At 40.2% G+C, this 14,056-nt stretch overlaps 1 protein-coding gene across 1 annotated transcript in view; it reads left to right on the forward strand.

Annotated features, from left to right (window-relative positions):
- Positions 1 to 13,896, forward strand: part of LOC310929573 (guanine nucleotide-binding protein G(s) subunit alpha-like) — a 33,773-nt gene extending 19,877 nt beyond the window's left edge. The window contains exons 6-12 of the mRNA XM_083892372.1: positions 7,915 to 7,969; positions 8,128 to 8,201; positions 8,450 to 8,508; positions 8,640 to 8,760; positions 9,955 to 10,085; positions 10,373 to 10,440; positions 11,482 to 13,896. Of these exons, the coding sequence (XP_083748498.1) occupies positions 7,915 to 7,969; positions 8,128 to 8,201; positions 8,450 to 8,508; positions 8,640 to 8,760; positions 9,955 to 10,085; positions 10,373 to 10,440; positions 11,482 to 11,628 (655 nt within the window). The 3' untranslated portion in view covers positions 11,629 to 13,896. The remainder of the gene's footprint in view (positions 1 to 7,914; positions 7,970 to 8,127; positions 8,202 to 8,449; positions 8,509 to 8,639; positions 8,761 to 9,954; positions 10,086 to 10,372; positions 10,441 to 11,481) is intronic.
- The last annotated feature ends 160 nt before the right edge of the window (positions 13,897 to 14,056 follow it).

Consider the following 14,056-nt stretch of genomic DNA (forward strand, 5'->3'; position numbering starts at 1 on the left):
TGTATATTGCAAATGTTGTAAAGGAAACCGTTCATACATTTAAGTCATCACTTTGCAGTACAGAGTGGTTCATATTTTGTGTCATGTATGAATGCTCCATTAAAGCTTGAGATCAATTAACAATCACCGTATCTGTGAAGCCCCATATATTCCATTACTCCCTTAACATTTTAGAAGTACAATAAAATGATTGTTTTTCCCCATAAGAGGGTGCCTTGAAATATTTCTTTGTTCCCCACAATATAAAAAAACAAATTACCACAAAAACAAAAGAAAAAGTGCAAACACAAGTGTGGCATTCATTTTCTCCTGGTGAGAAAGCGATGGGCTTTTCCCACAAACTGTCGAAGCGCTCCTTTAATTGAGACGCAGACGGGCGTCCGTGAGTGGACAAAAATAAGAAATAAATGCAAACACGTGGCGAGTCATGAGACATTGTCAATCTCCCACATCGTGTCCTTTTCACCTCTTGAACTATGAATATGTATAAGAAAATGTGTCTGTGTATTAGCAAATACAAAATAGCCAGATACATTTTAACACCCCCCCCCCCCCCCCCCCTCGCAATTAACAGCACGTTTTATCTAAATCTTAGGATTATGTCGCGATTATGTGATTAAGTGGTTTAAGCCTGCCCCCACACTATAATACTATAATAGAAGGACAATTGGCCAGATTTCTGGTCCCGATCTGGCCCCTTCTGACAATCGTGGGTGCCTTCCAATTTTAAGCTGATTTGGACAGATTATCTGGCCAAATTATCCTGCAGTGTGAGGGATTATCAGAAGTATGCAAACATGTTTGATATTCACGACGGAACAGTGATTGAGCGACATCAGGGAAACGGATGTTGTATACTTTTGTTAAGAACCGTAACTGGTACAAGCCAAGTTGTAGAGTACATCCGGTTTTTTTTCTTCCATTTCTCAGCACAAAACTATGGGTGGGATAGGTCTAAACTGGTATAGGTCAGTATAGTATCAGTATAGGTCAATACCAGTATAGGTCAGTATCGGTAGAAGTCAGTATCGATATTGATCAGTATTGATCAGTATCGGTAGAGGTCAGTATCATATAGTTCAGTATCGATATTGGTCAGTATCGTTATTGGTCAGTATCGGTATTGGTCAGTATCGTTATAGGTCAGTATCATATAGGTCAGTATCGGTATTGGTCAGCATCATAATAGGTCAGTATCATATAGGTCAGTATCGGTATTGGTCAGCATCATAATAGGTCAGTATCATATAGGTCAGTATCGGTATTGGTCATTATCGGTATTGGTCATTATCGTTATAGGTCAGTATCGGTATTGGTCAGTATCGTTATAGGTCAGTATCGGTATTGGTCAGCATCATTATAGGTCAGTATCATATAGGTCATTATCGGTATTGGTCATTATCGGTATTGGTCATTATCGTTATAGGTCAGTATCGTTATTGGTCAGTATCGTATTGGTCAGTATCGTTATAGGTCAGTATCATATAGGTCAGTATCGGTATTGGTCAGCATCATTATAGGTCAGTATGTTATAGGTCAGTATCGTTATTGGTCAGTATCGTTATACGTCAGTATCAGTATGTCAATATCGTTATAGGTCAGTATCGGTATAGATCAGTATCAGTATTGGTCCGATACTGCTCAAAATCCCTGCATAAAAATGTAGAATCCAGTCCAAAAAATACAGTTCAAAAATCCCTTTACTATGTAAACATTTTTAATAAAAATCATCAATAGCATTATATACATAATATATACATAATATTGGTATATGTAGCTACTCGAGTTTGCGATATCGGTATCAGACGCAAAAATGTGGTATCGGGACATGCCTGTCCTGAAGTCACGTTAAATCACGCACATTTCTGTGAGATTCCAACTCCCTGAAGTAATTTGATTAAACACCAAGTGTGTGGTCCCTGCGTCTTGACTTGATCGTCTAATCTGTGCTTTCTCGGGATTAAAACGTTGAAAATCGATTACAAAGTTCATTGCGTCCCCCCCCCCCCCCCCCTCTTCAGATTTGATAATCATCTCATGTGGCTCGGGCTTTTTAGTTCTGGCCAGTTCTTGTCACAGCCAGTGCAGTGTGGTTGTGGGTGACGATTGTTCTTTGTGCCTCAGAGTTGGCGACAGTCGTCTGTCCCAGTGCGTTTGAACACAGTATCTCGAGGGTATCTCGAGGGACATCTTGAACCCGAGGCTGAGCCCGATTGGCGCTCTTGGTTCAAAGGTCAACTGCCACAGGAAGTCAACAAAACACAGCTGCGTTAATTGCTTTATTTTTGTCCACATCAATAAAAAATATTTAAGCAATTTGAGAACTCCAAATCTGAATGTGGTTCTGAAGAAAATGAGGAGAATGTGACCCAACAACTCCATACATTCTGTCGTGATACCAGCACAGCAGCGCTGCCGTATTTATTATTTACTAGGTGTTGACTCTTTGAAATCTTGTTGTTGTTGTTTTTATTTGATAATGTGCCATTGTGTGCCACGGTCGCTCTCTCTCTCTCTATCTCTGTGATGTGTAGTGGTGTTTCTGCAGGGACAGAAAATGGCTGGGATCGAGTCTCTGAGTCATCACAAGGAATGAAGGAGTGAGGGGTGAGGGGTGGGTGGGGGGGGAGACGGGGGTGGAGAATGAGAGACGGGCAAAGACGAACAGATTTTTTTTTGGTGTGGTGTCATTATTACTTATTGTGGTGTTATTATTGAGTGACTTTGAGCTGGATGTGACACCCAGGTGTTAAACTTTTTAAAAGTACACAGCACCTAAACGTGTTTAAATGCAGCTCATCTGCAGATTATATTCGGGGAGCTTGTGTTGAATCCGCAGCCTCATCTCATCTCCGTGTGTTGTGATTGTGTATTCACTGATTGTGCTGCTCCCAGTGCTCAGCTTTCTACTTTTCTCCTTTTCCCTTCTGTTTCTCCCCTGCTTTCACTTCTGTATGTTGTCTTCAGATCACTTTTCTTTCTTGCCTTTCATTTCCATGGCGCCTTTTCTTTCAATAGGTGTCTTTGTGTCCTTTTTTCACTTCATCCTGTCATGTCTTTCTAGACTATTCTCTCCTGAAATCTCACCTTTTAACTTCTTCAAGTTTAAGTATTCTTTCTTATGCCTTTGCCGAGTTCCTCTGCTCCCTTTCTCTTTCTCTCTCTCTATCCCACTCCATTCCCTGCATTTCTCTCTCTGTATCTCTTTGTTGCACGCTCTCCCCCCTTCTTCTATCACTCCTTCTTTTCCTCTCGCTCTCTTTCTTCCTTTTCCATTTTATTTTCTCTCTCCGTCTGTCTCTCTCTCCCTCATTCTGGCCTCACTCCAGTCGCACAAGATTTGGAGCCGATTGTCTATTTATAGTGTCTGTGGTTCTGTCACCATGACAACCAAGCTGGAGGCCAGGGCGCCAGGGAGCTATTTTTGGAGCAGCGCTGTAATGTCAGACACAGCCTTCTCTCTCTTTTCTTTCCTCCTCTCTCTCTCTCTCTCTCTCTCTCTCCTTCCTTCTCTCTGGGTTGGCTTCATGCATGTGTGTGTGTGTGTGTGTTTGATAAAGGATCGGCTGGTGAAGCCTCTGGTTTGGTCGCCTCGCAGTGACAGTGTAAAAGCAGCGGTAATCTCTCCGCTCAGTGGGTCGCGGGGCCGATCTTTTTTTCCCCCTCCTTTTGAAGAAAAACGCCAAAACCTTTTTTATTTTACTCGACTCTTGTGTTTCGTAGCCTCGCGAAGCTCCAGGTTTTTTTACTCTTGTGCACGGTTAAATGTCAGCGTCCTGTTAAAATGAAGTGTTTTATAAGTCGCCGTTTGCAGGAGTTTGCTTTGAAACGTTCAGGTGTTTTAATCTAGCTGAATGTGATAATAAATGCAGCCATTTCATGGTTTTTCTTACACGTTTAAATGAAAGTGTAAGATCATAATAAAATAAATATCTTACAGGCACATATTGAACTTCATGTAAGTTATTAGTGGGATAATAATAAGCTTTTTTTTTTATTTAATTGTGATTTTTTTTTTTTAACACATATCCTCACTGTTGTTGCTTAAATTATTTGCTGGACATGGGATCCTCTTGTGAGGTTTTAATGCCACTTACTACGAGCATTTACTTTGTAAATTACCTTTTTTTTGGTAAATGGGAGATAAATAATAGTATTGTTTTATTACTTGTTAAAGGGGAAAATTGTGAGAATACAAAATAAATGTACAGAAATGTACTTGGAAACATGTGGAAAAAGACACTTATTTAGGCCATGATTGTGATGTGATGCTCAGTTGTGTCACTGTAAAGTTTTAAACCCACAAATCCAGACAGTTTATATATGATAAATAATCATAAAATGTTGAGTTTGTTGTCACAAACATCTTCTTCAATTATTTAAGTGATAAATCCTCTCTGGTCAAACAGCATTAAATATTTGAATTAAAAATAGATAATACCTTATCAAGTTTTTTTTTTTTTAATCTCAGTAAATGAAGCTAGTAATTCATAATTCAGCATATTTATTTCCAGTCCAGCTGTAAGCGTGTAGCTCAGAAAGCTCTAATCCCACATCGAGCTGTAGATTTATGCAAACTGTATAATCTGAGCGATCCTTTTCCTCCTAACCCTGCCGCTCTAACGAGATGAATGCCTCGCAGACGTCTTATTATTGGCTTTGTTGAACCAGTTATATGCTGCTGTTGATTCTGTAGCCGTCGCGCGCCTCTCTCACAGCATGATAATCTCAACTCTGATTCACTCGCGCACACAACGCTGCTGCTGTTACCGAGACGCTGGGCCCCGGTGTTTTAATAAGAAATGTGTCTCTCCTCGGAGTTTGATGTTTACACTTCAAAGGCAACGTGGCTGAGATCTAGTGATGTTTGTACAAGTGCGGCGATATCGGTGATATCGGTCTATTCTTGGATGGAGCTGTGGGGATTATGGGAAATAATAATAATACTAATAAAGAAATTAAATTGATTGAGTAACAAAAATGGAAAAGGAATTTAGTAAATTAATTAATTTGCTCCTGCAAAAAGAAGTAAAAAAAAAAAAAAGAAGAAGAAGAAATAAAGGAGCACTTTATCTTTTCCTGTAAATACTGGGTTATTTCAGTCACCAGACACCAGTGTCCTGTGTGTATTTCCAGTGTTTAAGTAAGCCTGTCTGCTACCTCAGAATAACCCTGACAGGTTATACATAAGACCGCAGACCTCTCTGTTACTGGGGCAGCCACTACTATTATTTAGTTCAAGTTACTAGGCACTGTTATTATTGGCACTTCTCCTATTAATAGCGAGAACGGCTAAAAATTGAGCCATGTGCTCGTCCGGGGCGTGTTGATGATGCCTCAGACCGGAGCTGAAGGTAAATACATTGTGCTTGTGTGTGTGATGCTTTTACATCTGTCACATTCAGATTATTACTGTTTTTTTTTTATTATTATTATTATTTATTTATTTTATTTTTAAGGTTAGCTCAGGGATGAATTCTCACCGGCAGTCGTCCACTGAGGGCTGTGGATGCTGCAGAGGCAGAGGTGCTGTGGTCAGGAGACTCTCGGCTCTCGGATTTTGTGCATGTTTTTCCTCACTGTTGTGTTGTTTTTTCTTCTGTGCACCGGCATCTTTTTATTTTTATTTATTTTAATTTTGGAGCTGTGGAGCATGTGCACAGCGCCCAGGCCGGTAGTAGTAATTCAGTTCACACTCACATTATCCGCGTGTGTGTGTGTTAGTCTGACAAATTTTGTTTCGTACAATTTCAGTGTGTAGCATTTGTTCAGATTTAGGCACTCGGGTGACTCTGTTGTCCTCTGTTTCTGTATCATCCCACCAGTGTCTTCTTTTTCTTCCTGTCTCTCTGTCTGTATCCAGTGTATCTTCCTCAGACTCAGCCCCCTGTTTCTCTCAGTGTGTTACCTGCAGCCCTCCTGTCACATTTCACTCCTGCCTGCCACATTCCTAGTTATCTCAGAGGGGGGTTACATACCTTTGCCCCCGCGAGGCGGCCGTATACGAGCGAGCAGGCCCGAGCGTCTTCCTGTTGTAAGAACGACGGGCAGGAGATCAGTCGAAGCAGACGGGGACGTAGCGCGTATCAAACGCGGCAGGGAAAAACGTGTTCACCTTTTGTGTCGGGGAGAGCAGACACTTTAGCGGGAACCCAGACATCGTCGTTCTCAGTCGGTGTCTGAAGCTCGTAAAGCCTGATGTGCTTTACCCAAGAAAATGAGTGAAACTGTCCCAATTAGAGCGAAACAATTCATAGCAAGAAAAATAATACAGACGTGTTCTAATTTCTTAGACATGCAGCCAGATGTTACAGACCAGAACGGAAATCGAACACAATATTCAAATGTTTTTATTAAGTACTGTTGTGGTTTCATGACCTTTCACTCTTCAGCTTCAATCCCAGCTTACACTAAATTCACATTAGTTCTTTAATGCTTTGATGGTTTTATTATTACATAAAAAATGTTCACACACATACACACACATATATATATATATACCAGCAATAGTGTATATAGTGGAACAGCATTTCACTGATACTAAATTATGCATAAAGTGCATGTTTTAAACATAGGACAACGTAAAGTTCTATTTCAATTCTAACACAAAATAATATCACTGTAACATTTAGATAATAATAATAATTATTATTATTGATAATAATAATTAGGATAATAATAATAATACTGAACCTCAGTAAGTATGTGTAAAGTTGTCTTATAATTTGTTTAGTAATTGACCAGGTTTGCAATCTCCTCAATCATTATTTATGCCGCAGTTTTTTTTGTGCAAGTGCTTTGTTGCCATTAACATAATAAAAGAGTACATTTAGAAAAATGTAAATTGTACATTGGTTGTGATAGAATTCACCTGCACAGTACGACGGTATAATACAATGGCTTAAAAACAAAGGCGTTTGCTACTTACTACCACTACCTTTTATACTGTATATCACTAATTTACAAATTTAAGTTTAAGCATGTGCAGAGATACAGTTTATTATCTTTTCTGATTGCAATCCATCGTCTGGTTCCTGACTCTTTCTCTCCTAAAAATACTATTGATAAAGTGGATAAAAAGAGGCTGCGTTTGATCTGGCTATTCTCTAACATACGTCTCTAAGAGAAATTCTGTTCTGTTTCCCCCTCGCTGACAGAATCAGTGTGTAGTCTTTGTGTGTGTGTGTGTGTGTGTGTGTGTGTGTGTGTGTGTGTGTGTGTGTGTGTGTGTGTGTGTGTGTGTGTGTGTAGTTGCTCTTGAGGGCCGATCTGGGCACTGACATGTTGAAGCACACGGCTGCCTGTAGCAGGTGACCGTCACACAGTCATCATGAAAACAACAACAACAGCAACAACAACAACAGTAATGAAGGCCAGTGCATCGGAATCATTTACATGGGTTTGAGGAGACGCTGCTCTGCTGATCTGAGGGATTTGTAGGCCTACACACACACACACACACACACACACACACACACACACACACACACACACACACACACACACACACACACACCCTTCTGTGCAAGCACTACTACAGCAGCTCCATTGATGAGGCTTCTCCAGTCTGCCGGTGACTCAGACTGGCTGCCTCAGTGATAAATTAAAACTCACGCCCCCTGGTGGCCAGTTCGGGACCATCATTCTGCATTTCTCAGTATGTGTGTGTGTGTGTGTGTGTGTCAGTCAGTACATTCCCAGCATTAGAATAATGTAGATTGATCTACTTTCATAATTGCTTTGATTGCTTCGAACAACGCAAATGAGAAAACCACGTTTTACAGCGGAATTATTTATATAAATTGACGTTTCATTGTGAGTGTGAGTGTGTGTGTGTGTGTGTGTGTGTGTGTGTGTGTGTGTGTGTGTGTGTGTGTATGTTGAAATCTAACCAGCTGTTTTTGTGTGTTGCAGTTTCTTAGACCGGATAGATGTGGTCAGGCAGAATGACTACACACCCACCGACCAGGTGAGACGCAAATGTAGTGTTTTAAATAGAAAGATGAGTCTGAAATTTTTCGGTGATGCATCTGAATTAATTTTTTCTACATTTGTATTTTCAAACCTTAAATTAATTTGATATTTTGTTTTATTTACCCTCTTGTTTTCCTGTTCTTAATTTTCCAGGACCTGTTGAGATGCAGAGTACTGACTTCTGGGATCTTCGAGACACGATTTCAAATAGACAAAGTCAATTTCCAGTGAGAAAACTTTCTATTACTGAGTTATTACCAAACTTATGTTGCTGTAAACTCTCAAATAAGAACTTACACACTAGTGTTTGCAGTACGTACAGTAATATTTAGAGCAGATGTTATTTCTTTGGCCTAAAAATATAATAAACCTCATATAATCATGTGTAATTCCAAGTTATCATCAGATTGAGATGTTCTGTAACTCCAGTTGCCACTTTCATTATATCACACTTTAAACTTTTTCTTTCTCGCAGTATGTTCGATGTTGGAGGTCAGAGGGATGAGCGTAGGAAATGGATCCAGTGTTTTAATGGTTTGTTGTACTCGTAAAACTTGTTTATTAAAAACAATTATATGTATTTCTCATCAGACATGAGGTTCATGTATCTGAGTATTTTGTTTTTTGTGTGTGTTTGTGTTTGTGTGTGTGTGTGTGTGGCACAGACGTGACAGCTATCATCTTTGTGGTGGCGAGTAGCAGCTACAACATGGTGATCAGAGAAGACAATCAGACCAACAGACTACAGGAAGCCCTCAACCTTTTCAAGAACATCTGGAACAACAGGTCAGCGACTTTTTTGTCCGTGGATTTGTGTCGTAATCAAGTGTGAAAGTGGCACGTTTTCCCTTATTCCCATGTTGTGTTCTGTTAAACACAGAGACATGCAGGCGTAATATTCTTTCAGTACTACATTATCTGATCTGATCATTTCATCATCCGCAGTCTGTATGTATTTGGATCCGAGTACCCGAGTAAACTCACTCGGACCTTGGAGAGAATTGGGGAGAATGTTAACTCCACACAGAAAGGCCACACTGACACACTCCCTCACTGACAATTTTTCACTACAGCATTCACTGTCATTGTTTACAGGAAACCCAAGTGCATTTTGGGGGACGAGAACTGGGTTTTTTTTTTGCGTTTTATTGTGTCAAAAGAAAACCTCTCGTCATAAACAACTTAAAGGTGCATTATGTAATAAATGTAAAGCAACTGGCCATAAAATCCTCCTAATATGTCACAGAGACTCAGGAATAATGTTCATATAACAAACTGAACTCACCAACAACAACAGTACAGACAAAATATTTGAATTAAAAAAAATATTTTGCAGACTGCAAATCATGTTTTGAAATCATGTTTTGGCATGTGGCGCCACCTACCGCCGTCTACCAATCATTGCAGTCAGTAGAGTCTCAGCTGCCGCGCAACCACGGGTTGCCAGTTGCCACGGGTTGCCAGTCCGAAAACAAAACCTAAAAGACCTCGGTATTTTGAATTTGAATGTAGTAACCGTTTTTGGCCACATTCTTACATATGGCACCTTTAATTATCAGGCTTGTATAAATCCCAATATAATAATATAATCCATAATAATAATCAATATTAAACACAAACTGGGGTGACAGTGAAATAAATATACTTTAGTATCAGTAGTTACAATCTGGTAAAAATGACTTATGTCCTGAGATGAAATAAAAAAACAAATAATTAAACACTTTTGGTTGTGTGAATCTATTACTTTATACATACAACGTTCAGATTCAAGCAGCAGGTTTTGATGCGGAAGAACGACATGTGTTTTCTGCTGCGTTGACTCTGATCCCCTTTAAAGGAAGTCCAGTATTGTTAAAGAAGTGCAATTTTAGATCCGTGGAGTACTTTTGTTAACGGGGCCTTAGACCTGTACGTTTTTCAGTGTCCTCAAAGTCCAAAAGAAATCTAACACTGAGCTAATTCTCCGTTTGCCTCCAACAGGTGGCTACGGACCATCTCGGTAATCCTCTTCCTGAACAAACAGGACCTGCTCGCGGAGAAGGTTTTGGCAGGGAAATCGAAAATTGAAGATTATTTCCCCGAGTTTGCACGCTACACTACACCTGATGATGGTAAGAGGTTGTCGCTGATATCAGTTTGTGTAAATCATGCACACGTGTCTCTCTTTTTTTAACTTTAATGAGTAACAGCCTAATTTGAATGGTTCCGTTCAGGAATGAGCCAGATTTCACTGGAATATGTAGAAGGAAAAAGTAAAGCCCACAGAAATGGAAAAACCTTATGAACTAAAGAAAGTAAACATTCATTTTATCAGCTTTTTTTTTTGTCTGTTTTGTCTGCAACAGCTGCCTTAAATGTGACCAGAATTATTCTTCTTCTTCTTCTTCTTCTCCAACAGCAATACCAGAGCCAGGCGAGGATCCCCGCGTTACGAGGGCAAAGTACTTTATCCGAGATGAGTTTCTGGTTCGTTCAAAACTTAAAAAATATTTTTTTTTACCTGTTCGATTTTCACATTCGTATATATTCATGTTGTCTCCCTGGTACAAAGAACAGTGTCATTCAATTTCCCTATAAACAAAAACAGGACTGTTTAGTTTCCTGGACTCACTCCATGACTATTACATTTCACTTCTCTCTTCCTCGTATATATTTTTGTCATTATTTCAGATAAGTCGGGTTAGACAGAGTTCACCAAACAGACACTTTTCACATTTACATTTTACATGTCATTTAATTAAATCTACCCTTGTTACATGCTGTGTTACTAAGTAGCTGAGGGAACAATGTTGGTGCTGGAAAATGACACAGAGGAATCGGAGCCAAAGTCTTAATCAAAATAAATAAAACATAGAACATGGAATAATCTAAATTTTGCAGTTTTGATTTGTTAAAAGATGTACTGTTCAACCCTAATGAATTAAAAGTAAAAAAAATGAATACATACAAAAGAATGAAAAAGTGCAGGTAAAAAGGAATGGACACCATGTGGTAGTAAAACAAATGCAGACGGACTCTTAACCCTAAATCGCTCAAATTCAAAACACCATCAATAAAGCCGGGTGATTTTTACCTGAGATAATAAATACACCCAATAAAAAGTACTTGTCATCAAAATATATCAAAACATGACAACTTTGAGTAGTGTTCTTTTATTTGAAACTATGTCATGTCTAATAAAATGAAAGAAAATCATCATGAGGGGACCATATAAAAATGCTCCAAAGTTAGTGGAAAATTAGGAATTTGGGAACAAAAAAAAAAAAACATTTATGAAGATGAAAACTTGGTTTTCATGAAAATCACATACATTTATTTGCTCGGGTGAAAACCACCCGGCAATGGTGTTCTAGGGTTAATAACGATGTCCACAAAAAAATCCATAAAAATACGAAGAGAAAACATGTACAAGAGAATACAAATATGAGATTAGAACAGTGTAAAATCCTAAAGTGTGGTCTCGATGACATAGCACTGACGTTTTCTTCACTTGCTTGTCTCCCTCAGAGGATCAGCACAGCCAGCGGGGACGGACGACATTACTGTTACCCCCACTTCACGTGCGCGGTCGACACGGAAAACATCCGCCGCGTCTTCAATGACTGTCGCGACATCATACAGAGGATGCACCTACGGCAGTACGAGCTCTTGTGATGGGGAGCAGCGTCCAGGCGACTTATTTACCCACCGACTGACCTACCTACCTACCTACCTACCCACCTACCCTCCCAAACCCACCCCTCCCACCACCAGTTAGCCAATCACCCCCTTACACTTCCACCAATTTTCACCAAACTGAGGGAACAAGCCAGCGGCTGAGCACCTGCCTCTCCGCTCCTCTCTTCTCCCCTCCGCCCTGATACAACTTCTTCCGATAACACAGTTTCAGAAAAAGAAAACAGTGGAAAGTTGTTTCTTTTTTTTCTTTTTTTTTTTTTAAATAAAAGGATAAACAGTTAAGGATGCACCAACAAAAGTTTCATCAGTGATTAGCCAGCACTCATCGCTGTTCTGACCCAGGAAGGAACGGGTCGAGACTGGAATCCCTTTGTGTGGACTTTTACTCCTTTTAAGTCTCGTTTTTCTCTCTCAGATATATGAACACACACTCGCTGGTACACACGCAGACTACAGCGTAAGACGACGCCATAAGTAGGATTTAATATCACACACACACACAGACCCTTTTAAAACCAAGTCCTCTTGCTTTTAACAGTACGCAGAGGCTGGATTAAATAATGCATCCGGAGAGAGAGGTAGTTTATTCACTGTGTGCTGAAGGAGAGAAGAAGAAAAAAAAAAATGGACGTTGAAGGCAGCAGCGGAGGGTTGTTAGCCTTTTTTTTTTCTCTCTTCCTTTTGTGTCCGAGGATGGAGAAACGAGAAAAGGCAGAAAAACGATTTAAAAACTGAAAAAAAGAAACACACACAAACACTTCACACTAATGCATAAATCCATGCATACCAGTGAACTTCATGCCGTGCAAAAAATACAAGCTATATATAGATATTTATATATGAGTGAGTGTGTGTGTGTGTATATATTATATATATGCATATATATGTATTTATATATGCATATATATGTATAAAATATTCCTGTAATATCACAATTCAACTTTTTTTGTTAATTTTTACCCTATGTTGTGTGTTGGTGTACACTGTGTGTGTGTGTGTGTGTGTGTGTGTGTGTGTAAGATCTGCCTTTGTGCACCATTTAACCCCCACTCCCCCGCACACACACACACACATAGACATCGTGCTCCCCTGAGCTATCCCCACACACACACACCCCGTTGCTATATGACAAATACTCAACATACGGCAAGCGAGAAGAGACGAGAGCTTTTATTTAATAAGGAAAAAAGCATGACGTAAAGGTTAAAGACACAACTTTACCGTTTGACTGGATGCAACATTTTCACCTGGGAACGAACACACACACACTCACATTCTTGTAATTGCTGCATACTGAGGACCAGCATTTCCACTTTATAAATCAACACAATTACAAATATCTACTTCACGAATGATATCTACAAAGAACTACTTGGTGCAGTACTATAAAATGTCTGCAGGTGGCGCCCCAGAGCAAAAAGTGTGTGAAACACACGTTTTTGTACCAAATTGAGGACCTGTGTTAAAAGCAGAGTATAGCATGTTATAGCGCGTCAGCGGAGTTTAACGGCATCAATGTTAACCCACGACGCGTTTCCATGACGACTGTTAGGCGTGCTAACGACGCTAAAAGGAGCTAATGCAGCTAACGGAGCTAACTGGTAAACAGTGCCTGGACTCCAGTGTCCCGGCACGCAAACATGACGTCATGCGCGTCTATTACCCGGTCGGTCGTCATGGAAACGTGACATGCGTTAACGTGCATTAACGCGCATTAACCTTATGCACAGCACTATTTACAACCTGAGGAAGTGATTTCACTGAAAACAAAGTGAGGCCCGGGTCAAAATGTCCTCACTTTGTAAAAATGTCCCCACTTTGTTGGTTAAAAAACCCTCACTGGTCCTCAGTGTGCCGCAATTACAAGAACACACGCTCCAGCCCTCACCTCACTCCTCTCCCCCCTCCCCTCACCTGTTGTCTTGTTCTCTCCCACAGTCCCCCCCCCCCCCCCCCCACACCACCACCCCAGCTTTAAGTACGTCTGTCTTTACTTTACTGCTGGACTATTATTCTTGTACAGACTGTAAAATGTATTATTTTGTACAACTTTATTGAAGAAAAAAAAAAAATAACTTGTAGAAGATCCCTGTGCCTTGATCACGACTGTACATGTAAAAAAAAAAAAAAATATGAGCTAATATGTAAGTTATGTTTTCACTGCGCTGTACAGCTGGACAGGTCTGTCCCACCTCGTCCGTGCTAGCTCACCCCCCCCCCCCCCCTCCGCTAGGACCTGTGGGGGAGGGGCTTCGGATCTGGGGGGGGGGGCGGAGGCCTTTTGTCTGTCGCTTAGTTTCCTTATTATTATTTTTCCTCCTCCCCCCCCCCCCACATTTGTTTTGTTTTGTTTGTTGATTCATTTGTTTTTGCTTTTGCTCTCCTTTTGGTTTCTATAATAGAA

This window comes from Microchirus variegatus (genome assembly GCF_963457635.1).
Source record: "Microchirus variegatus genome assembly, chromosome: 7".
Lineage (NCBI taxonomy): Eukaryota > Metazoa > Chordata > Actinopteri > Pleuronectiformes > Soleidae > Microchirus > Microchirus variegatus.